The sequence below is a fragment of the Symphalangus syndactylus genome, chromosome 1 (genome assembly GCF_028878055.3).
Source record: "Symphalangus syndactylus isolate Jambi chromosome 1, NHGRI_mSymSyn1-v2.1_pri, whole genome shotgun sequence".
NCBI lineage: Eukaryota > Metazoa > Chordata > Mammalia > Primates > Hylobatidae > Symphalangus > Symphalangus syndactylus.
In genome coordinates, this window is record NC_072423.2 from 135,350,708 (window position 1) to 135,376,844 (window position 26,137).

At 35.3% G+C, this 26,137-nt stretch overlaps 1 protein-coding gene across 5 annotated transcripts in view; it reads left to right on the forward strand.

The window, feature by feature from the left end:
* Positions 1-26,120, forward strand: part of TOP2B (DNA topoisomerase II beta) — a 68,478-nt gene extending 42,358 nt beyond the window's left edge. For 3 of the 5 annotated variants that reach the window (XM_055285470.2, XM_055285465.2, XM_063637099.1), the window contains exons 21-36: positions 8-239; positions 2,929-3,063; positions 3,685-3,885; positions 4,906-5,101; positions 5,246-5,337; positions 8,498-8,653; positions 8,796-8,879; positions 11,375-11,569; positions 14,367-14,511; positions 14,734-14,895; positions 16,745-16,949; positions 17,973-18,052; positions 19,232-19,342; positions 22,872-22,997; positions 24,565-24,659; positions 25,618-26,120. In XM_055285470.2, the coding sequence (XP_055141445.1) occupies positions 8-239; positions 2,929-3,063; positions 3,685-3,885; positions 4,906-5,101; positions 5,246-5,337; positions 8,498-8,653; positions 8,796-8,879; positions 11,375-11,569; positions 14,367-14,511; positions 14,734-14,895; positions 16,745-16,949; positions 17,973-18,052; positions 19,232-19,342; positions 22,872-22,997; positions 24,565-24,659; positions 25,618-25,791 (2,389 nt within the window). In that variant the 3' untranslated portion in view covers positions 25,792-26,120. The remainder of the gene's footprint in view (positions 1-7; positions 240-2,928; positions 3,064-3,684; positions 3,886-4,905; positions 5,102-5,245; positions 5,338-8,497; positions 8,654-8,795; positions 8,880-11,374; positions 11,570-14,366; positions 14,512-14,733; positions 14,896-16,744; positions 16,950-17,972; positions 18,053-19,231; positions 19,343-22,871; positions 22,998-24,564; positions 24,660-25,617) is intronic. The other 2 variants (XM_055285480.2, XM_063637097.1) reach the window with 1 other exon arrangement.
* The last annotated feature ends 17 nt before the right edge of the window (positions 26,121-26,137 follow it).

Sequence of the window (26,137 nt, forward strand, 5' to 3'; positions counted from 1 at the left end):
TCATTAGCTCTTTAGCAAGGCTACTTTTTCCTGCTGTGGATGACAACCTCCTTAAGTTCCTTTATGATGATAATCAACGTGTAGAGCCTGAGTGGTATATACCTATAATTCCCATGGTTTTAATAAATGGTGCTGAGGGCATTGGTACTGGATGGGCTTGTAAACTACCCAACTATGATGCTAGGGAAATTGTGAACAATGTCAGACGAATGCTAGATGGCCTGGATCCTCATCCCATGGTAATTATTTGGAACTTATTGTTTATTTAACAAATGATAATGTGTAAACTACAAAGTCCAGTCATTTTAGAAAAGAAATGGAACATTTTTATTTTAGAACATATTATAGACCATAAAGACCTAATTAGGGTATAATTTGATATGTGCCTACAGTAAAAAGTATAAACTTTGGAATGAGTTTTGGAGGTAAGTTTAATGGGGAGAAACTGTTTATTTAAATTTAGAAACACCTCATGTTCTAGATTTTCAAACCACTAAGCCATATATTAATAGAAAACAATCCTTTTCTGATAAAATTATGTGTAACCTTGTTTCTGTTCTCAAACTACCACTTCTTATTAGTTTGTGAGGATGCTTAAAAACACATTGTATTCATTAGTGTACCATTTGTAAAAAGACAAACTACCTTGTATATGTTTTAACATATCCCCGAGGCTGGGCGTGGTGGCTCACACCTGTAATCCCAGCACTTTGGGAGGCCGAGGCATGTGGATCACCTGAGGTCAGGAGTTTGAGACCAGGCTGACCAACATGGGGAAACCCCGTCTCTACTAAATATACAAAAAAATTAGGTGTTGCTCAGGCATGGTGGCTCATGCCTGTAATCCCAGCACTTTGGAGGCCGAGGTGGGTGAATCACCTGAGGTCAGGAGTTCTAGACCAGCCTGGCCAAACCAGGTGGAACCCTGTCTCTACTAAAAGTACAAAAATCAACCGGGAGTGCTGGAGGGCAGCTGTAATCCCAGCTACTTGGGAGGCTGAGGCAGGAGAGGCGCTTGAACCCAGGAGGCAGAAGTTGCAGGGAGCCGAGATGGCGCCACTGTTCTCCAGCCTGGGGAACCGAATGAGACTCCGTCTCCAAAAAAAAAAAAAAAAACAACAAACTCATTTTTTTTATGTTTGTTCTTTTCTTGTGTCATTCACTCTGCTCAGACCTCCTCCAAGAAAAATGTCCTTCCTTCCTCCCCGTGATTTAAAATTACCTGGAGAAAAGTGTACTTTTAATACCAAAATGATAATGCTTATTGTAGAAAAAATAGATAAGCAAAGAGGAAAAAAAATCCATAAACCCACAATACAGAGACAGTATTTTGATGTATTTTTCCAAGTTTTATTTCATTTTTGTATTTTAAAATGAAAGTTATTCTTTAGCAATAAGACATATATTCTGCTTTTTCTCTTAAATAAAGTACTTTAAAATATTTCTAACATAAGCATCAAATTTTTAATGATAGTGTTTTACTGAAATTGTTTTGGATTTTTAATGGATTTTAGATTGTTAAGATAGTATATTTGATCAATACATGGTTCTTATGTGCCTACTACGTGTATGAAACTGTGCTAAGTGGTGAGATAAAGAGCTATGATTTTTGTCTTCGAAAAGTTAAGCAATTGTCAAGACAAGACATCGAAGCATCAAAGCTTGAAGTTTAACAGTGACAAACGATATTGATAGTTGCTTGGTATGCCAGAAGAAATGTCCTATGCTATATGCTCAATTTCTTTTTTCTTTTTTTTTTTTTGAGACAGAGTCTCACTCTGTCACCCAGGCTGGAGTACAGTGGTGTGATCTTGGGTCACTGCAACCTCTGTCTCCCAGGTTCAAGCGATTCTGCTGCCATAGCCTCCTGAGTAGCTGGGGCCACAGGTGTGCGCTGCTACGCCTGTCTAATTTTTGTATTTTTAGTAGAGACGGGGTTTCACTGTGTTGGCCAGGCTGGTCTTGAACTCCTGGCCTCAAGTGATCCGCCAGCTTCGACCTCCCAAAGTGCTGGGATTACAGGCATGAGCCACTGTGCCCGGCCTATATACTCAATTTCTTAATGATAGTAATGAATAAGAATTTTAGAATAGGCCAAGTGCAGTGACTCATGTCTATAATCCCAGCACTTTGGGAGGCTGAGCTGGGCAGATCACTAGCTCAGGAGTTCAAGACCAGCCTGGGCAACATGGCAAAACCCTGTCTCTACAAAAATACAAAAATTAGCTGGACATGGTGGCACGTACCTGTAACCCCAACTACTCAGGAGGCTGAGGTGGGAGGATCACTTGAGCCCAGGTGGTTGAGGCTGCAGTGAGCCGGTATTGCGCCACTGCACTCCAGCCTGGGTGACAAAGTGGAGACCCTGTCTCAAAACAAACAAAAACTTAGAAGAGGGAGATAGGACTTGTAATTCAGTTGGGAAGGATGAGTAGGATTTATGTAGATGAATGATGAATGGAATGGGGTTGGGCCTGAATATGTGTCAGGACTTGTGGATAGAGTGAAAGTGAGAATATTCAAAATAGTCAAACAAAATGTGGGAGAAGAGTAGTGGTTTTGTAAGACAAATCATTAGAGAAAAAATTGAAAGCCAGATTGGGTCCAGACTATGGAATGCTTTCAATGTAAGGCCCAAGGAGTTTGAATTTAAAGGATATTGATCTAGGGGAGAAGTAGGTGTAGGGGAAGTAGGCTGAAAGAAAGTACTGTTCTAGGAAGACTAGGAAAGATGATACTAACATTTTGAGATTGGAGGATGTTCAGGTTATATTAACAGAAGCTGTGAATTCAAGCTCAGGTGATCAGTTGGACAATTGAGGATGAGAAGTTCTGTTTCAGTTGTGTTAATCCGTCAGTGTTACACCATAGACTCGTGGTACTGGTACTCAAGAGAGAAGTCAATGCTATTTACATTTTTCTCTACAGCTTCCAAACTACAAAAACTTTAAAGGCACGATTCAAGAACTTGGTCAAAACCAGTATGCAGTCAGTGGTGAAATATTTGTAGTGGACAGAAACACAGTAGAAATTACAGAGCTTCCAGTTAGAACTTGGACACAGGTCAGTGTAAATATATGATCTGCCTGAGGGAAGGGCAGTGTATTAAGCAATTTTTTCCGGTAAGGATGATTCCACCATTGTTGATCCTAAGCATGTGTAGTGTTAAAAAATTCTTGTACCTTCTTTTACCCTTCAGTTGAATTTGTGCTTTGAATATTTAAATAGTATTTATATCTAAGTAGTGTAGTATGACTTATGTTAGATAAGGCTTTTATAGACTATTATCTTTGTATTTACCTTAAAATGAAAGCAGTAGAATATGACAGTTTTTAATTCTTGTAAATATTGTCAGTAAATTCATGTCAGTATCAGCTTTACAAATCTAAAAGCATGCATGTCATCTCTTGTTAGTTCTAGTTGATGTCATCCTTTTCATACTCAGCCTTTATCTTGCCCTTTAGAGTATGAGTGGGTCAGGACCATTACTTCTTATGTCTTCTCCCATCACTGAGATCTCTATATATTGCCTTCTGTACTGATTGGATAGGAGATGATAGAGATCGAGGTTTCCTTTTTAATTCCCCATGAGAGTTGAGAATTTTCAAAAGACTGTATGACTTGTAGTATGAGAACATAAGAGTGTGTCATGAAAAGAATCACTAATTTTTAAGTCTTTTATAGGTATATAAAGAACAGGTTTTAGAACCTATGCTAAATGGGACAGACAAAACACCAGCATTAATTTCTGATTATAAAGAATATCATACTGACACAACTGTGAAATTTGTGGTGAAAATGACTGAAGAGAAACTAGCACAAGCAGAAGCTGCTGGACTGCATAAAGTTTTTAAACTTCAAACTACTCTTACTTGTAATTCCATGGTAATTTATTAGATTTACTGTTAATTTAATCTTTCTTGTATGGTGTAAGTTGGATTATTATAATTGGTTTCATGATGGGAGTGGCTATAGTAAGCCTGAAGGCATTTTTTTTTTTTTTTTTTTTTTTTAATCCTGCAGATTTGCTGAAGATTCTAGGGGCACATTTCATTCTTCTAGTATTGTCCACTACCCTTACTCTCAACTCTGTGTTTGTGCATCTGGGCTTGTATACACAGGATACACACACCTTCACACACATTGACTAAAAGTTACGAGAGTGGTTATTGCAGGGCCTTTGTGTACTTTATGGCCATCTCTATTAGCATTTTAACTGTAAAGTACTCATAACTCTAGTCTGCTTTATTAAACTTGCACATTTATCTTTATTTATATAACTGGGGAGGAAGGTAGAAACGTTAAGTGTGTGATTCAAGTTCCATTCCAAATTAGCTTTTAGATCTAAAAAAGTAAAAAAAGTTCAGCAATAGTACAGTGGCTGAGAAAAAGTGCCATAATCCGCTGAGAAAGGCTGATGGAAGAAAGAAAAAGGATAGAGAGGAGTTTGGGTGACTGGATTATAGCACAAGTAGATATAAAAGAGAGAGAGAAAGGGGACAGATGCATATACACAGAATATATGGGGGAGGAAAAACTTTAACATTTTTAAACTTAGCAATAGAATATGTATGTTTTCAGTTTGGGGAAAAATCATTTTTGTAGGTGGTTTTATGGCTACTTTAAGAGCCCTTTTTTTAAGGCCTATTTTTGTCTTTCAAAATTATTCCTAAATACTTTTGTTGTTGTGAGAATTGAATTTATCGGCTTGCAGTCACCAAAGAAATATTTACAGAAATGTGCTTAATAGTCTTAGTTCTGTTTAATGGTTTTTAGGGGTAGTCTGTGTTCACACACATGCATTATGGCTATATATTATGGTTATTTTAAATATTGTAGATGTTATATAAGTTAAAATACCAGTACAGATCTATATGATCTGCAAAATATATGTGTTTCACTTAGGTACTCTTTGATCATATGGGATGTCTGAAGAAATATGAAACTGTGCAAGACATTCTGAAAGAATTCTTTGATTTACGATTAAGTTATTACGGTTTACGTAAGGAGTGGCTTGTGGGAATGTTGGGAGCAGAATCTACAAAGCTTAACAATCAAGCCCGTTTCATTTTAGAGAAGATACAAGGGAAAATTACTATAGGTAAGATACAACCTTTAAAAATTTGAACATTAGTTAAAATGGAAAAAAAACTTTATTAATAGAAGACATTTTTATCAGTAGAATATAAGCAAATACAAATTGAATCTCTTATCTTGATCCTAACTTTATTTTTCCCTCACATAGAGAATAGGTCAAAGAAAGATTTGATTCAAATGTTAGTCCAGAGAGGTTATGAATCTGACCCAGTGAAAGCCTGGAAAGAAGCACAAGAAAAGGTAATCATTTGCAGAAAAAGACATTTAGAGAAGCTTTTAAGAGCAACTTTCCAAAACAAACAAAAATTCACCCCCTAAATTTTAAATTTAGTACTACTAAAGGTGCTGAGTTGTCTGTTTAGAGACTAAAGTCTTCTGTTTATCCACAGAACAGATACAGTACAGGAATTTATAGTACACACTCACCACAAAGCACTTGGCCAGTGTGACTCAACCAGAGCCTGGAGAAATGACACCAGGTGTGAGAAGGTAGCTCAGTCTCCTTGACCTTTTTTCCTGAGTCTGCCATTAAAAGGTGTTGTGGTGGTGGTTTTTGTGAGGTACATGTATATTATCTGGGAATCAGACTGGTCGCACCCATAATCAGCCTATGTTCACAGTATGGCATCCAGTCACCACTCACTTGATCTGGTTTTAGTTAATACTGGGAAGACAAGAGACAAAATGTAAATTATTATAGACAGTATTTGTCAAACACCAAGCTCTGCCTCATACTTAGATTTTTAGCCAGAGATTTAAACCCTGGAACTTCAGATTAAAAGTCTGATGTTTTATTAAGTAAGTTGCCCATTGCACATCACAAAATAGTAATAATAGTTAAATGAATGGGATATTGAAACTTTGAGATTCCCCTCAGTTAGCTTTTTGATGTTTTGTATAACTAAAACAAAAATTTAAACAACAGTACAACATTGTGATTGAGAACAGAAATTTATTACAGAAGAGGAAGAAAAGTTGAATGATTAGTTTTTTGGATATTAGATTATTTTGTGCATATATGATTCTGATAACATTAACATCTTTAAAAAATAGTTATAATTATGTGACATAAGTTGAACCTTTAAACTTCCCTGTACTTGAGTTCTCAATCATAATGTTTTTATATTTTTTATCAAACTACATTGAAATATTGCTTTTGTTTACATTTTTCAGTTTGAAGTCAATAAAAGCCATATGTTAAAGTGAGTAAAATTAGACTAAGTTATATAGAGTAGCAATTACATAGTAAGATAATAGGCTTATTCATTATTTGAAGAAAATTCGGTAGGACCAGATGGACGCATTTAGAATTAAGATGATTGAAGCCCTTTGTTTTCTTCTTAATGTGTTTTATTGAATCCCAAATTATGGTTTCTACAACACTTGCCCTTCTGTATCACCGTTTGTTTAAACTATATGTTTTTTTTAAAGAAAGTAACTAGTAAGCTGATGAAATTTTAATGCTTAGTCTTAAAAGATAAAGATTTCTGCAGTGTCAGAATGTCCTTCTGGTGGAAGTAGAATTTATGGGTAAAGCCTAGCTTGATTTCAGTTATTGCATTACCACCATCAGAATTTTTTCAGCATCTTGGCCATGTGTACATTTTGGGGAGTTCAGGTAACAAAAGGAACTGCTCTTACAAGAGTGTCCTATTATACAGAGTTGGAGAAAAGAGAATTATAAAGTAGCTAATTAGAAGATTAAAGTTTTTTATAAAGCATAATGGAATTTTGTCATTAGAACTTGCAAAGTTTATTTTTTTTTTAATTTCTGGAAGTGTTCTTAGTCATATTTCTGTTAACAGTGATAAATACACATATTCATAGAACACTTATTAACAATACTTTGGGTGTAGTCAAAACCTAGATCTAATAGACTAGACCCACTAAATGTGGGTCTAAACAGGATTTTGTTGCATCCTAGTGATTTTTTTTTTTTTTTTTTTTTTTTTTTTTTGAGACAGAGTCTCTCTGTCACCCAGGCTGGAGTGCAGTGGCGCAATCTCGGCTCACTGCAAGCTCCATCTCCTGGGTTCACGCCGTTCTCCTGCCTAGCCTCCTGAGTAGCTGGGACTACAGGTGCTTGCCACCTCGCCCGGCTAATTTTTTGTATTTTTAGTAGAGACAGGGTTTCACCTTGTCAGCCAGGATGGTCTCGATCTCCTGACCTCGTGATCTGCCTGCCTCGGCCTCCCAAAGTGCTGGGATTACAGGCGTGAGCCACCGCGCCCAGTCCCTAGTGATATTTTTATAGTTGTCTAACAACCTGAATACTTCATAGAAACAAGCTGTTTCATGAAGAATTTTTCAAAAGTGTAGAATTATTTGTTCTAAGTTATCTAGGTACTTATTAATCTTCTATCAACTCAACAATAGCATTCCTTATTTGGCTAATGTGGCTTAATCAAATTTATAGTTTTTGTTTATATAATGAAGCATCTTGCTATGCAATTTTAATTTTTATCTTATTTCTGAAGTACACGTAAACTGTACTTTGTGTATATATATATATATATATATATATACGTTGTTTTGCTTACAAATTTTAATTATAAAGCTTTTTTTTTTTTTTCTCCTCTTTTGGTTACCAAAAGTAAACTTTTTGCTTTATGGAGTGTCATGGTTAACTCAGTCATTTTAAATTAAACAACTTAGATAAAATTTTATTTAATGGCTATTGTTATTTAAAAAAATTTAAAGGTGATACCACCTAAAATAACTTTTATTAAATTCATTGTATTTTGAAATTTAATATTAGCACAAAATAATTTTTTTGTTGCAGCTGTTTCTATAGACAAGGGCCTGATGAATAAATTTCAGCAAAACCCTGATGAAATTCTTACTCTAACTCACCAACTCTTAAATTCTTAAGTTGGACTTTCTCTGAGTGCTGACATGAATATTCTGGCTTTAGAGAATTTTTATTAAGAATTCACCCTCAGTGAGTGAATGTACCTTAACATATTTATTATAACTGTAAAATAATTTTCATAACTGGTATTTATTTAGTATTTCAGATTGTTCATTCACTTACCAGTATAAAAATCTGACAAGATGCAGTGATAAAACATTAATTCTACTCTATTAACTTTAAAATGTGGTATCCTTTCATTTTGTTACTTAGTACCTGAGGAAATCAGTTAATTTTTCATCAGATTCCTGGATAAATAGGGATAGTGTATACCATTCCTTCTGAAGATCTTATCGTGCGTCTTTAGAAAATTTTAAACTTTTTATAAGGAAATATATTTTTATAGGTAATCCAAAATGACCCCACCATCCTGAAGATGTAACATTTATAGTGTAGCACTTGTAGAATTTTAAACTAATTATTCAATAAAATTTAACATTAATTTGATACTATACAAAACTTTAATATACAGTTTGTTGTTTTTTACAGGCAGCAGAAGAGGATGAAACACAAAACCAGCATGATGATAGTTCCTCCGATTCAGGAACTCCTTCAGGCCCAGATTTTAATTATATTTTAAATATGTCTCTGTGGTCTCTTACTAAAGAAAAAGTTGAAGAACTGATTAAACAGAGAGATGCAAAAGTATGAACTTTTGTGGGTTAAATAGTTTGAAACTATTTCAGTGTTATCTGTATCTTTTTCTTTTTCCAAAAATAAGTATTTTGATTTATGCTTCATATGTTTTAAAACTATTGAATGTTTAAACTGTACTTTTTTATTATAGGGGCGAGAGGTCAATGATCTTAAAAGAAAATCTCCTTCAGATCTTTGGAAAGAAGATTTAGCAGCATTTGTTGAAGAACTGGATGTAGGTTAAGTCTCTATTAAAATTTATTTTGAAAAGTAATGTTTATGAACAAGAATGAAATTCTTTGAAGTGATCTTAAAGTTTAACTCTGTGAAGGTTAATGTGTTTATAAGTTGAGTTAGGATTAAGCTTCTAGTTACATGAAGTTATAAAGAACTTCTTGTATGGAGGAATTTAAGTGCTATGAAATTGAAATTTAGAATAAATTAAATCTGCTTTCAATTAGTTAAAAATTTTTAACTGATTTTTAGATTAAATAATTGATTCAGTTTAATGTTTTCCTGGAAAGAGGTAAGGCTAATATGTGTGTATAATTGAATGTAAGTACTGTGATTTTAGGAGTAGAATGATAGTCTCTTTACATTTATAACAGATATTTCAATATTTGATTGTTATAACATAGTTTTTTCCAAGTAGAATTCTAATTTAAAAAATAAAAAAGAGATAAGATATAAAAAGCATACCTTTTCTAAAATTGCCCACTTAAAATATTAGAATTAATGGTAGCATTATGAATATCTGATTTTTGAGTAGCAAAATGTAAAATACCATTTATTACTCATATTACTTTTTTTTTTAAAGTTGCTTTGTTGATTTATTGTCTACATGCTCTACTTTTACTTCAGTGCTCTAAGTCAGAATTGTATCTCTTAAGAACAAGTGTGGTAAATTAGCTGCCTAAAAGAATTTAGAATTTTTTAGTGCTATTTTTCTAGGCTCCCTCAACGATCCTTCAAGTGCTGCAATGTGAATCTTCCTTGTTTTGTGCTTTCCACATATTGTTCATTAATTATTTTTTTTGCACATTTTTTCCTGCTGACTTATAATTTATTTAAAAATTATTCATTAAAAATGAAGCCATCATATATTAAAAGAAAAAGTATTCCTAATATTATTGATATCCTGATACTGCTTTAAATTTGATCACTAATATAGTGAAACACAGGAAACTTTTGTGGTTATGCCTGTACATTTCCTCACTATTGAAAAGTCATCATTCAAAACAACCCTAGCAAAAAAAATACTCTTTCACTTTTAATTTATCATCTTATTTTATTATTTGACAATTAATGAAATAGGTCCAAACACCTTATTTAAATTCTGGATATATTTATTTTTAACATTTAAAAAGATTTAGACTTAAATTTCATGTCTCTCTGTATCATTTAAAGTCTAATGATAACATTAATTGAATATCATTTGTACATTGGCACAGCCTTCTGTGTAATGCTTAGAGTGACCCTCACCACAACCTCAAATGAATGAGATTATTATTAACCTGTATTATACAGATAAGGATCCTGAAGCTTGGAGAGGTTAAGTTACTTTCTTAGGAATTATATCATTATAGAGTTACTCATCCTCTCAGACACCCACTTTCCTCATCTGTAAAATGGGGGTCACAGGATTTTTTAAATGCCTCGCACATGGTGGATGCTGTATAAATTATCTGGCTTTTTTGTTTTGTTTTGTTTCGTTTTGAGACAGGGTCTTGCTCTGTCACCCAGGCTGGAGTGCAGTGGCACAATCATGGCTCATTGCAGCCTCAACCACTCAGGCTCAAGCAGTCCTCCTACCTTAGCCTCCTGAGTAGCTGGGACATGTGTGCCACCACATCTGGCTAATTTTTGAATTTTGTGTAGAGGTGAGGTTTTGTTATGTTGCCTAGGGTGGTGTCAAACTCCTGGGCTCAGGTGATCCACCTACCTCAGCCTCACAAAGTGCTGGGATTACAGGTGTGAGCCACTGCAACTGGCCTCTGTTATTTCCTGAGGATAGATAACTAGTAAGTGGAAGTGCAGTTGAAATCCAGAACTATCTATCTGATTTCAAAGCTTGGGTAATTTCTATTAAACTATTGTGCTGCAAAGATCTTTTAAAAAAATCTCTAAAGAAATGTCATTTTTTCCTTGCGCCTTTCAAAGCCTATTTTAAGGAATAATTCTGGCAAATACAAAATCTAGGATATTAATCATGATTATATCCTAATTTATCATTACATAGACCCGCCTAAGTTCATTCTAACTGTATTGGCACTTTTAACTTCTCATACTTTCTGACTTTAATTTACATTTAGGAGGTTTTTTTCATATTTTCTATTATGACTAAAGCAATAGAAAAAAATAGCTTTATACTTATTAGCAGAACTGCCTTTGTATATGATTTGCCAGGATTTTGATGATACTAGGTTATCAGAGGTCTTGATTCCATAATATATCATGGGATCTGAGAATTGGCAGAGACTTCTTAGGTCATTTAGTCACTATTGCCCCCTCGTATTACAAATGGGAAACTATTTAGATGAATTGGGATTACAATCCAGGTCTTCTGATTTAGAATTCTTTATTTTTTTTCCATTATTTGATCTTGAATTAGATAAGTTAAAAGGAAAGCTTTATTCTTTACTGAGTGAATAACATTTGTTTCAATATTTTATGAAGTAGTGATTATCTTTTCTAAGAAGTTGTTTATGTTCCTTCTGCCTTATACTTTAGAAAGTGGAATCTCAAGAACGAGAAGATATTCTGGCTGGAATGTCTGGAAAAGCAATTAAAGGTAAAGTTGGCAAACCTAAGGTGAAGAAACTCCAATTGGAAGAGACAATGCCCTCACCTTATGGCAGAAGAATAATTCCTGAAATTACAGCTATGAAGGCAGATGCCAGCAAAAAGTTGCTGAAGAAGAAGAAGGTACAACATACCTCTTGTCATTGATAGACTCATTTCTATAATGAAATATATGTATAATTTTAAAAATTTTATTGCGTGTTTAAATCATGCTTTGTTTTATTCAAAATATATTTCAATGGTAGTAGGAAATCCTTCTATGACAGCAGTTGATGTACAGAAGGAAAACATATTGGTAAAGGATCACATATTGTAAAGAGCTACTTAATTCAGCTTTTAAAATGAGAAATAGAAACACTCCACTCAGCTGCCTTCTAAGTTAAAATCTTGGAAGCTGGCCAGGCACGGTAGCTCACGCCTATAATCCCATCACTTTGGGAGGCCGAGGCGGGCAGATCCCGCGGTCAGGAGATGGAGACCATCCTGGCAAACACGATGAAACCCCATCTCTACTAAAAAATACAAAAAATTAGCCAGGTGTGGTGGCGGGTGCATGTATCACAGCTACTTGGGAGGCTGAGGCAGGAGAATGGTGCGAACCTGGGAGGTGGAGCTTGCAGTGAGCCGAGATTGCGCCGCTGCACTCCAGCCTGGTTGACAGAGCGAGGCTCCGTCTCAAAAAAAATAAATAAATAAAAATAAAAATCTTGGAAGCCAAAACAAAACAAAAACCTCCAAAAACCCTACCATAAGTATATCAACTTTAAAGTATAAACTTTAGTTCTGTATCATAATCCATTAAAGAAGACTTAGAGTGGGAAAGGGTCTGTTTGGCTTACAAAGTACTCTGTCATCTTTTACTATGTACTTGTTTTTGTCCTTAAACTACTAAGCACATCCTATGTCATTGGCACTGATAGGTGCTATTGAGGATTAAAAAAAAAAAAAATGACATTGACCTAACCTCAAGCAGGATTGTCCAGAGTTAGCCAGAAGAAGGAAACATCAGAAAAAATGTTCAGAGCTGAGGAAACAGGGTGCATGTTGGTCTTAGAGAGGCTAATGTTTTTGGACAGGTTGATTTTTACAATCCAGAAAGTATACATTTAGATGTGTCCAACAAGTAGGTGGGAATATAGCCTCATTCTTACCAGAGCTTGGAAAATGAGCCTAAAGAGCTAGTTAAGACATTGGAGAGTTCTCTGTGCAGAGCTAATATTTGAAGCGTAGGTGCATTTTGAAACCAGAGTAGGATCTCTCTTCTGTTCTGATAAACTCAGGTCTCTACTACTTTCCTCTTACTTGGCTCCCCACGGCACACAGTTTCATTTACCCAGACACTCTTGCCTGTCTTTGGAAACCTTCGGAAAATGGTTTCTTTTCGGTTGGCATTTGTCAGATTCATTTCTCAGCACTCTTTTCTCTACCTTATATGGTCCCCTCAAGTAACCTCATCTATGCCCAGAGCTTATTCCATTCATACTGATGGCCCCTAAATCTATGTTCCTAAGCTATAATGCTTTCAGGAGTGTCAAGCTCGTAGCCACTTGAATGCTTGAAGCCCATCAAACTCAGCATGTCTGAAACTGGACTCATTATCCTAATTTCAAAATCTGTTCTTTGCCTTCTCGCAGTTAATGACACTATCAGCCATCACTGATACAAGCCAAAAACCTGGGAGTTTTGTCATTTAATCAGTAACTAAGTCCTATTGACTGACTGCCTACTAAGTAATTCCAAAATCCACCCCCTTATCTTGGTCCCCATTTGACATTGCCTTAGAATTTTGTGTTTTCTCTGAGATACTTTAAAGTGGTCCTCTTAACTCTCTCAGTTTCTAGTCATTTAATCATGATTTCTCCCCTTTTCTACTTCATTCCTTTAAGTTCTGTGTTTTACTACCAGAATGAAAATTCTAAAAAGTAAGTCTGATTGTTATGCTTGAAAATCTTCAGTGACTCCCCACTGACTATGCACAAATGTGTTAGCACCTGTATGCCTCTACGTGTTTCTCTTCCTGGCTACTTTCTTCTCACCTTTCCTTGAGTTCTAGCAGACTATTTCCTATGTTTAAAAACCTAATTCTTTAAACATTTAATTCCTGTTAGATGGCTTTGTGCCTTCTGCCCGGGATGCCTTTCCCTCCTTAATTCCCACCTGGCAAACTTATGTGATTCCTTTAGAACTCAGTCAGAAAAGGTACTTCTCCATGGAGACTTTTTTGACCCTGCCTAGAGCAGAGTTTCTCACTTCTTCCCTTAGGCCATGGCTGTACCAGCCTCTATATTTGTTATTTGTATTGTAATGACTCATCCTTGTTGTGTGCCTCTGTGTTTTTTGTTTTTGTTTTTTTACCCCGTGGTCTTAGGGTTGGGGTCTACCTTATAGTGCCTAGCAGTGCAAGGCATGTGTTACTTATTTTCCTTCAATAATTTGAAGATTTTTTTTTTTTGAGTCAGAGTTTCGCTCGTTTCCCAGGCCAGAGGCTCACGGCAATCTCCGCCTCTCAGGTTCAAGCAATTCTCCTGCCTCAGCCTCCTGAGTAGCTGGGGTTACAGGATTTTTTAATAGTATATAAAGGCCTTCCTGAGCTATAGGAACTTATTTTGCAGGTACCTTTTAGCTAGTGGTCTGGAAATCCCTCTGATAATCAAAAGCTGCCTTCCTATTTTTTATGGTTGCTTCTAAGTAGCTGTCATTTCACTGAATGTACTGGAAAATTAGAGTTACATGCAATATTATTTACTATAGATAAGTGAAGTAAAACATGGTCTGATCAAAGTCAGCTGTTAGGGCCTCATCAGAATCACTGTTTTTAAACTTACCTGATTTGATGGAGCTATCTGTTGATTGAAACTCTCTCTAAAATATGTGATGTTTTTGTTTTTACTCGTGGCTTGATTTTCTTTTTATTATGTAGGGTGATCTTGATACTGCAGCAGTAAAAGTGGAATTTGATGAAGAATTCAGTGGAGCGCCAGTAGAAGGTGCAGGAGAAGAGGCGTCGACTCCGTCAGCTCCTATAAATAAAGGCCCCAAACCCAGAAGGGAGAAGAAGGAGCCTGGTGAGAAATGATTATAGTTTTGCGTGTGTGTGAGAGAAAAAATATATGTATAGAGTATTACTGGATTCTTTTGATTGTGCTCTTTTTCTGGTAGTTGAAGTAAGCCTTCAATTTTCATAAACGTTAATTTTATAATGAATTTTCATTATAACAATTTTATTTTTACTAATGACATTTCTATAAATATGGATACATACCTTATTGCTATTCTTTTGCTTTTAGGTACCAGAGTGAGAAAAACACCTACATCATCTGGTAAACCTAGTGCAAAGAAAATGAAGAAACGGAATCCTTGGTCAGATGATGAATCCAAGTCAGAAAGTGATTTGGAAGAAACAGAACCTGTGGTTATTCCAAGAGATTCTTTGCTTAGGAGAGCAGCAGGTATTGTAACACATTTAATATTACTGTATATTATAGTTTAACCTATACATTGGTATTGTTAGTATTATCAGTGTTTAAGTACTAAGCCATTAGTATTTCGGAAGTTAAAGTTAGTAAGAAGAAAAAAATTGCCTTATAGAATGGTCTTTCTAGCAAAGTTGGACATAAATTTCTCTAAAGTGAATCATGTTTCTTTACTGATTTTTATTATAAAGTTTGGTTTATATTCCTTCCACAGTTTTAAGATGTTTGGGAAAAAATGTACCTTGCCACAATACCAGCAATGATAGATCTATTAATATTAGAAGTGCTTTGTGGTTTTGTTTTTGTTTGGTTTCCTACCCCTTATATCATGAAAAATTTCCTCCTGCTTTAAAAGTCTGAGTACATAGCTCTCTTTTAGATAATGATAGTTGTATGGGTGAACTGCAGAATCCCATTTTGCTATTATAGTAATATAGTACTTATAAGAATATAATTTGATGCTTTCTGAATTTTCATTAATTTTCATTAAGGAGAAGTGTTGAAGTTATTAATATCTAGTGAGTTCTCTATTTTGTACATTCTTCTGAAATTTTGTTATTTGAAAATTTGTCCTAATTTATTAAAATGAATGATACAACATTGTGGGTGTTTACTTCTGGGAAGTACATTTTTAATTATATATCGGACCTTAAATTCTTTGGTTCTGTAATCACCAAGTGATTGAATTTCTTTCCCTAGTGTACATAGGTAGCATAATATAGGTGAATCTTTAATACAAGTAATTTAAGTTAAATGAAAATAGTTTATTACATTAAATGCTTTAAAACTGTATTTACATACATCAAAAGTGAAGTGCAAAATTAACATCCAAGTAATTTAAAAATTTTATTCCATAATACATGCTAGAAATTATAATCAAACATACTTGCTTTATGGCAATATGCCATTCACTATAATTGGTATCTTTTTATGCATTGTATTATTGCTTTGTGAATATATTGAGGTCTTTATGTCTCCTGTCTTTTCTCATTCATCTAAAAAATTACTGTCTTTGTTATTCCATAGTAAAACTAACTCTGAAGAGGAGATAGAAGTTTTTATCCAAAAAGTTAAGAGAAAATTTAGGTGTCGGTACTGTGGCTCACGCCTGTAATCTCAGCACTTTGGGAGGCTGAGGAGGGAGGATCACTAGAGGTCAGGAGTTCAAGACCAGCCTGGGTAACATGGCAAGACCCTGTGTTTAAAAAAATTTTTTTTTTAATCAGCCAGGAATGGTGGCACACCTGTAGTCCCAGCTACTCAGCAGGCTGAGGGGCGAGGATTGCTTGAGCCCAGGAGTTTGAGGCTGCAGTGAGCTATGATCATACCACTGCATTTCCTGCCCAGGCAGCAGAACAAGACTCTGTGTCAAAAAACAAGAAGGTTTAGCAGTTTTAAAATAACTGTAAAATTTGTTGTTTGTGACTGCAAATATGGGAAACATTGTATTTGTTGTCATTTGTGTAATGGCTGTATGAGACAAGGCCATATTTACTACTTTCCTCAGCGTTTTTTATTAATTATTAAGTATATCAATAAGTACATTAGTTGATGCTCTCCTAACATGCACAGTATTATCTGGTAGCCTCCTGGAAACATGCACAGTATTATCTGGTAGCCTCCTGGAAAATGTAAGACAGACATTAACACTACCAAATAACTAAGGCCAAAGTTGTTGGCTTTTATTCTGTAAGTGCTTGTCTTTTTTTCTCATGGTATTTTTAGAGATGGTTGGAATATACATCAAATGCTTTATCAGTAATAATAATTCACATATATAAAGCTAGGATTTGAGTTTAACATTTATTTTTATTTTTCCTCCTAGCCGAAAGACCTAAATACACATTTGATTTCTCAGAAGAAGAGGATGATGATGCTGATGATGATGATGATGACAATAATGATTTAGAGGAATTGAAAGTTAAAGCATCTCCCATAACAAATGATGGGGAAGATGAATTTGTTCCTTCAGATGGGTTAGATAAAGATGAATATACATTTTCACCAGGCAAATCAAAAGCCACTCCAGAGTAAGTAATGCTATTTAGTGATGTGGTATAGTTAGTTGTTGTAAACATTTGCCAAAGATATTATAGTGAGCTCTTCTAAGAAATTGTTATCGTTCTAGGCAAGTTCTTCATGAAGGAATCAATCTTGTTAATATTGCAGCTGTTCCCATCACAGTTGCTGTAGTTTAAAGGAAGGATTGGCACACTTTTTCCATAAAGGGCTCAATAGTAAATGTTTTAGGCTTCATGGGCCGTATTGTTTCTATCACAATTGCTTAATGCTGCCATTCTAGTAAAAAAGCAGCCATAAACGATATGTAAATAAATCAGTGTAGCCATGTTCCAATAAAATATTATTTACAAAAATAGGCAGCAGGTCCATGGGATATAGTTGGACAACCCCTGGTTTTAAGAAAAGTTAATAAGTCCTTAGAATTGGGAGGTTTGTTTCTTCCCTAAATTTGGCCTTGATAGATTTTTCTTGCTTTTGGTGAACATGAATACATCTGGGATTTGAGGTTTCTGAACTATTTTAGATGTTTTTTAAAAGTATTTTCTCACCTATTACAATTGGCCTTCACCAGATCCTGAAATAATTGCCCACCTGTAGTCTTGAATTAGAAATAGGATTATTGCCTGGTGTGATGCAGATTCTGTCTTTCTCCTTGGGTTTTTGTCCGTAGTTTGCTGATCTTAAATTCTGGAATGGTTATTTCTATCAACTATAGAATTTGGCTTAATAGTATTTTGAATAACTTTAAACCATTGCTTAGTTTCCATTCTTTTTTATATTAAATAATTGATTTGTATGGTGTCTGTGTGCATACGCGGTGTGTGCACATGGATCATGGGTATGTGTGCACACTTTTACACGTGAGAGAGAAAGAGTTTTATTACCGTCTTTAACAGAGAAAGAGAAAGAAATGAAAACTAAAGTTTTGTTCTGTGATTATAATCCTGCAGTAAATATTATATATAATTTATCAGGATTGAAATCAGATATTTAAATTGTATCCTCTGTGGTGTTTATTTTCCTTCTAATAGAAAATCTTTGCATGACAAAAAAAGTCAGGATTTTGGAAATCTCTTCTCATTTCCTTCATATTCTCAGAAGTCAGAAGATGGTATGTTCATTTAGTCTTTTCATTGGTTATTGTATTATTGCTTTTAGTGGTGGAGAGAAAACAGTAAATAAATCGTTAGGTCATGATTTAACTTCACAATTTTTTGTGGGTAGGAAACTTCCTTTTTATATTTTGCTCAAGGTAATAAGGCTTCTTTACTTTTTCTGAGGAGATTCCTAACTAATTGGTCAAAATAGGCATTATGGAAGCATATAGGTGGACAGGCAAATGCTTATCTATGTTTATGGGTGTGAGTGTGTGTGTAGTGTTTTAATGAGAGAAAAGAAATAATGAAATTTTGAAAGCTTGAAATTCGATTTTCATGGCAATGTGAATGTATATATGACAGTTTTCTAAATCCGTAAGGGCACCAATATGATTGCAGATTGGTTTTACTAAACCCTAGTTACCTGAGAGATTAAAACCGTCATAAGAACAAATTTAATCGGTGTATATACTTTTCGTTTCCTACTTTTTTTGTGTATTGAATTTTTAAGGTCACTTAATTGATTCACTGTCATTTTTTAATACACATATCTATACATAGACATATTTGGTACATGTTCTATATGTATAGGTACTCATTTTTGACAGTGTGTCAAAAGAATTGTGTTAAACGTATTTATTTACATCCAAGTAGCTATTTTAAATGTTTGTGCTATGGTGTTAGGGAAGAACGCATTAAACTAATTTGAGTGCAAAAGTAAACTGAAGGTAAGCCTGGCTTTTAAATTACTCTGCAATAATTTATTTAAAAATAGGAATACTTACTATTCTTTTAGATTTAAACATTATTACTGATATTCCTGAAATGGTTAATAGTATTATTTGTGTAGGTACTAAAATAATCCAATGGAACATTTTCATATCTCATTTTAAAATAAATTGTCAGCATGTAATTTTGAATTGGTCAGTTATGTTTTAAATATTTAGCATTTGGGACTTTTAATTTTTACTACTTTATGCACTTCTGTGTTATTTCACCACATAGTTAACATTTTTGGTGTATAACTGATATATTTATTTCCAGCTGTTTGTATATTGTGGATTATTTGGTCACAAAATAGTAACATAAGATCAGTTGTCTAGCTAAAGAGAAGTCATCAGTTAAAAGAGTCAAAGTTTACTGAGAGATCTTTATAACATTTCTTTACTAAAAGAAGGCTTTGCAATTTTTAGATTCAGCTAAATTTGACAGTAATGAAGAAGATTCTGCTTCTGTTTTTTCACCATCATTTGGTCTGAAACAGACAGATAAAGTTCCAAGTAAAACAGTAGCTGCTAAAAAGGGTATGTACTTATATTTGATTGAGTTAAGCATTGCATAGAGATAGTTAATGTAAAAGGAAATATAATTTAATTTGAAACTATTTACTTTTTTTTATCATAAAACAATTGAGAAGTATAAGTGCTTATAAGGAGAATCTCTCTTGTTTTCTAACCATCTGAGGGAGTTAATAAAATTTCTGTAAGACTTCATTTTAAAGCTGTTGTAATTATAAGATAGTCCCGTGCATTAGTATCTAAAGATAGCTTTCTAGAAAAGCTCCCTTGTGGTTAGGTTGTAATGGAGATTAAAATTTTGTCTTGCTAGTAGCCTGCTTCTGTTACCTATGTTGATCATGACTCAACTCGTTATGTGGAGGGATTGGTCAGCTCAGTTGAGGTCCTCTTTTTCTATGTAAGTCATGCAGCTTCTCTCTTTTTCACAGCCTTAGATTGGCCACAAAACACTTTGAGTTGATTAAGGAATCTCTTACTAGTACCAAGATATATGTACCTTGGTCTTTTTGAAAGAGGTATTTGTGCTTCGTGTTTGAAGGAAGACCCTTAAAAAAACCCCACAAATCTAATTGAGATTTGTGCTATTTAAGACAGCAAGTAAATAATATGGATTGTTCCCTCAAGGATTTTAAAAATTCACAACAGACAACATCATTACAGACACATGTATTGAATGTAGCAGAACAACAATTTTGAAAAGTCCTGCTTACTCTGAATGCACTAGAACCATATTGAAAAATTGGTTATCTACAAGAGTCTCCGTAGCCAACACACTGGGTGACCTACCCATGTCCCTTATCACTTAGTGCACATTGGGCAACGTCTGCATTTCTTTGCCTGAGGACTTCCTCTTTGCCACTGTTCTGGAATATTAACACTCCCCTGCTCCCAGCTGCCTTTAACTAGTGGATTGAGGAAAGTTGGTCTGTAAATATCTCAGTGTCCTTGCCTCTCATGTGAGCCATCTGTGGGATGTGTGTTTCATGGTGGCTCTCAAAAATTTCTTATGGAATTAAGCTCCTAGAGTGATGATTGGCTTGGTAACTTACCCATTACTGGCTGCCTTCTCTTCATTGTCTCATTTTTGTCTCCCTTTCCTTTATCTCTCAAATAAATACTTATACTTAAATCCTTACTCTAGGATTAGGCAGATTGGCCCAAATCTGGGGAACCCACATTGAGATAGACCCTATAATTTCTCTTTTTAAAAAAAACAATCAGGCTGAGCGCAGTGGCTCACACCTGTAATCCCAGAACTTTGGGAGGTCGAGGCAGGCAGATCACTTGAGGTCAGGAGTTTGAGACCAGCCTGGCCAACATGGCAAAACTCCATCTCTACTAAAAATACAAAAATTAGCCTGGTGTGGTGGTGTGTGCATGCCTGTAGTCCCAGCTACTCAGGAAGCTGAGGCACAAGAATCGCTTGAACTCAGGAGGCAGAGGTTGCAGTGAGCTGAGATGGCACTATTGCATTCCAGCCTGGACGGTAGAGTGAGACTCCATCTCAAATAACAACAACAGAACAAAAAGCACCTTTTAAAAATAATCTTCCTATGAGCATCTTATAAACACCCTGAAAACTTGGGAGCCGTATTACTTCTTGAAACATACCCCGTTTCCTTCATCAAACTGTTCACCCATATTTAACCTAATGAGTTTAGCATGACTAAAAAGCTAGAATATCATGGTACCTATTCTACTTGCTTCCTTCTTCAGTAGCTGAACTGGCCTTGTCTAAGTTGAATAGGTAGACTGCCTGTGTGGTGTGATTTCAGGGACCCCAGCAAGTCCTCAGCCTTCCTCTAGCCTCCCTTACAAAATATAATTCCAATAAAATATCATTTCAAGAAGAGGATGCATCATATCCCTCTGTAGGATTGTCTATGTTAACTCTAAATTGCATATAGTATACAAGTTAAATTCTGTAGTTCCAATAGTTTACAGCAGAAAGGCAGCTATAGTACTCAGGTATCTGACCTGTTTGCCTGGTAGAGTTGAAAGTGCCATTTAACTCCAAGCCAAGGAAAAAAAGTGGTTCCTTGAACACCTGGCTAAGTTTATACTCCCTGCTAGGAGCTGCCCTGTGGTTCTTGTGGTAGATATAGTCATGAAGACTCAGGTGGGAAAAGCTACACAATCAGGGTGCCACTTTCCTAGGGCTCCTCCTGCTCTTGGCTAATGAGGAGCCATATTTGTAGTGTCTCAGATTGCGACTAGAATACATTTTCCATAGAATCAGTGTAGGTTTTTTTTTTTTAAACAAAGTCTACAGTTAATATGTTTTCTTCCAAATTAGGTTTTCTTAATTACAAAAAGTGATTTATCAGTTTTTTTTCTTTTTTTTTTTTTTTTGAGAGAGTCTTGCTCTGTCACCAAGGCTAGAGTGGAGTGGCATGATCTTGGCTCATGGCAACCTCTCTTCCCTGGGTTCAAGCGATTCCCCTGCCTCATCCTCCCAAGTAGCTGCAACTACAGGCACATGCACCTCACTGGGCTATTTTTTTTGTATTTTTAGTAGAGATGGGGTTTCACCATGTTGGGCAGGTTGGTCTTGAACTCCTGACCTCCAGTGATCCGCCTGCCTTGGCCTCCCAAAGTTCTGGGATTACAGGTGTAAGCCACTGCGACTGGCCTCACTTATCAGTTTTCACATAGAACTGCAGATAAAGCTGTAAAACAAGGTCTATTTTTCAAAATTCCAGAAAGCAAAGGCCTTGTATCTATTGTCTACTTATCTAGGATTTTATATTTCTTTCCACATAAAAATGCCAAGTCTGGATTTCAGCTTTGGAATGGAAGCGAGTTGGTTTCTATTCATTGTATTTGAGGATCCCATACATTTTTTTTTTCTCTAAAACATTCTAAAAGTTAGGACTTAATCTGTGGTTATACTTGGGTTATAATTAATTTATCAAATATGCTACTCTTTTGTCATGACTATTCTATATTTAAAAGTTAGTGCTTAATTTATTTTAATGGCTCTTCCTTAAAATGTCTTAATTGCATTACCTAAGGGCAAATTATACATAATTAAATAAAAAGCATTTTGTCATCTATGAGAAATTGTTTGCCTTTACATTGCCGCCAAGCAGAGAGAAACCATTTCATTATTTAAGGCGACTCAATTTTTTTTTTTTTTTTTTTTTTGGAGATAGAGTTTTGCTCTTGTTGCCCAACTGGAGTGCAATGGCACAATCTCAGCTCACTGTGACCTCCCGGGTTCAAGCAATTCTCCTGCCTCAGCCTCCCAAGTAGCTGGGATTACAGGCTCCTGCCACCACACCTGGCTAATTTTTGTATTTTTAGTAGAGATGGGGTCTCACCATATTGGCCAGGCTGGTCTTGAACTGCTGACCTCAGGTGATCCACCCCACCTTGGCCTCCCAGAGTGCTGGCATTACAGGTTTGAGCCACCATGCCCAGCCAGGCAACTCAGTTTCTAATCAGCTATGAGAAATTCCATTTATATAGGACTCTCTTCATTTTGGTTTGTTGGTAAGTATATTGACCTGTGAAATGGAAATTTGCTTACTAGGAAAACCGTCTTCAGATACAGCCCCTAAGCCCAAGAGAGCCCCAAAACAGAAGAAAGTAGTAGAGGCTGTAAACTCTGACTCGGATTCAGAATTTGGTATTCCAAAGAAGACTACAACACCAAAAGGTAAGGATTATCTTCTTATAACCCTTTAAACATATACTGCGTGGAAAATATTGAATTTTTTCTACCTCATTGAATTTAGAGAGGCTAGGTATCTGTTTTGTTTTAAATTGCTTTACTCCTCAGTAAGCAGTGTGTCTAGGAATCAGTGCTGAGTATAGTCCAAAGGAGGTATAGCAATTTAGTTCAGTCACTTTGTTTTACAAATTAAAAAATTGAGGCTCAAAGAGGTTAAATAAGAATCCCTAAGAATGGTCCAAATTCTCCCCTGCAGCCAACTCACTGAAAGTTATTAAAAAGTTAGATTAGCACTCCACACTAACTAAACTGTGACACTTATAGTAATGGGCTAGATCCAGGACTCTTAGGCTAGAACTTTTTTTCTCGCCTAAGAAATACTATATTCAGGGCCACACAAGGAACCAGCACCAGTTCTCCGTGGCATCCCCTCTTTGTCTCCAGAATCTGGAAAGCCCTTAAAGATGTTTTGTAAAATATGTTTGTAAGACATGATATGCTGTGAGGGTAGCTGCTCTACTTTTCATTCAACTGAAGGATATCTTCCTCAGTGTGTTTCTTATATTTCTTAAAGGAGTGGTTGGGATAAGGAGCTGTAGACCTACAGGGAAATGGGGATAATAGGGTGGAAAAGAATCATAGTGACTGGGAAGGTAGTACTCAAGATATGCAGGATTGAAAGCCTTTATAGATTCAAAAATGCTATTTCCCTGATTCATTTGATCAAATATGACATCCCAAGATTATTTAAGGCTATCTTCGTACTTATCCAGTCTAGCTGTCAAGGGATTTTTAAAGATACAAAATTGCTATTTAGTTGTTTTATTTCATTGGCATCATTGTGGGATGGAGAACATCTGGCCCCTACTTAAATATTACCTTTTCTCCTTCCACCTCCAATGATGAGAATAAGAGGTTAGGTAGGTGAAAAAAATGCTGCATGTGCTGAGTCTAGGTCTGAGAAGGAATGTGTATTTGACATTTTATAGTTAATACTGGTGGTTCTCAGATGGTGCCATTCAATATGGGATATGCAGTTGGTTGTTACTAGTCTTTGATAAGTAAAACTGAATAAACATTTAGACCTTTATAATAATTTTGTGTTACTAAAACAGCATGTGATTACATTTTTTAGTAATTTGTGTTCTATGGTATTTTTAAAAGTATTGGCCCATGACAAATTAGAAATTAAAAAAAAATTTTAAATCCCATGTAATTTAAGAAGTACTCTTCCAAGATATTTCCTTTTCAGGCTCAAGGACCACATAGCAAATACAAATAAAATGTTTTATGTATGAAGGGATTCATCATTAAAATTTGTCTTTGGGACTTTCCCACTAGTTTAAATGTATTTATCAAAAAGTCTTTGGTCATGTCAACCCCAGAATTGAAATGCTACTGCCAAATTGTTTATAATCACTCATAGTAAGAGATCAGGACTGCCGTGCTCCACTGATTGGGCATGCCAAAGAAATAGACTACAATGTTGTGGCATCTATCTTTTTATATTGCACTTACCCACAGAAGAAAAAACCTTTTCTATCATTTTAAGGTAAAGGCCGAGGGGCAAAGAAAAGGAAAGCATCTGGCTCTGAAAATGAAGGCGATTATAACCCTGGCAGGAAAACTTCCAAAACAACAAGCAAGGTAACCAGGAACATCATTGCACATTAGTGCGTGGCTTTTTAAAAAAAGATCTGCAACTGACTTAGTTTGCTTATTACTACAGTCCTGGAACAGCTTTCCACCTAGCATCTCGTATCAATATGGGGCTTGTATTTGGTTAAGGAATTATTCAAATATAAATTTATATAATCAGGACTATTTCCTAAATAACTGTGCTATAAATTAACCTACTTAGAATCTTCCATTTCATCCATTGAGCTATAGTAGTGTTATGCTACCTAAATATTAGACTCTTTCAGACTAAAATATTATTTTTCAGACTAAAGACTTTCCTTTTAACTTGGATTTATTTGACCAAGGCTAATTTGATTTTTTTTAAATTGAATTCATTTGACTATGGCTGATTTTCCCAATTAGTCTGACCCTTTTCCAGAAGTACACTATTTCTTTTAGGTAAATGAATGACATCAGCTCCCCCCATCCCTTTTTATGTTGATTTCCACATTGACCTCTTCCATTCAGTCATCTTCTATGTCTCAGGTCCACATCGGTGATGCTTTGCATTTTCTTAAACACTTATAGTGCACACATACTACACACGGTGCAGGAGTCTTGTTTCCTCCCATGAATTCTTGATACTTACTTACCAATAGGACAGCTTGAATTTTTACTTATCTGGGCATTGTGCATACTTTTTGGGTAATACATAATTTCAGAAATAAAGGTGTTACATTTTTCAGGCTAGAACCTGGTAAATATGAAACCGCCAAGGCGGCAAATTACTGTATGTAATCTTTTTCCTCCAAAAAATAAGGCAACTGGTCTTTCACTTAGGTTAGCATTATGATTCTAATTTTAAAAGCACCATGATTTGTAACACTTCCTAAACATAAGCGAAGTTTAAGGAGTGATAGTTCTTAATAAATACTAGTCTTTATTTCCTTTCATAACTTTTAAATCTATTGAAAAAAATATCTAGAAACCGAAGAAAACATCTTTTGATCAGGATTCAGATGTGGACATCTTCCCCTCAGACTTCCCTACTGAGCCACCTTCTCTGCCACGAACCGGTCGGGCTAGGAAAGAAGTAAAATATTTTGCAGAGTCTGATGAAGAAGAAGAAGAAGACGTTGATTTTGCAATGTTTAATTAAGTAAGTGCCCAAAGAGCACAGACATTTTTCAACAAGTATCGTGTTGTCCTTTTGTCTTTTCTGTCTCAGACTTTTGTACATCTGGCTTATTTTAATGTGATGATGTAATTGACGGTTTTTTATTATTGTGGTAGGCCTTTTAACATTTTGTTCTTACACATACAGTTTTATGCTCTTTTTTACTCATTGAAATGTCACGTACTGTCTGATTGGCTTGTAGACTTGTTATAGACTGCCGTGCATTAGCACAGATTTTAATTAATTGTCATGGTTACAAACTACAGACCTGCTTTTTGAAATGAAATTTAAACATTAAAAATGGAACTGTGTTCTCTGTCTCTTTACT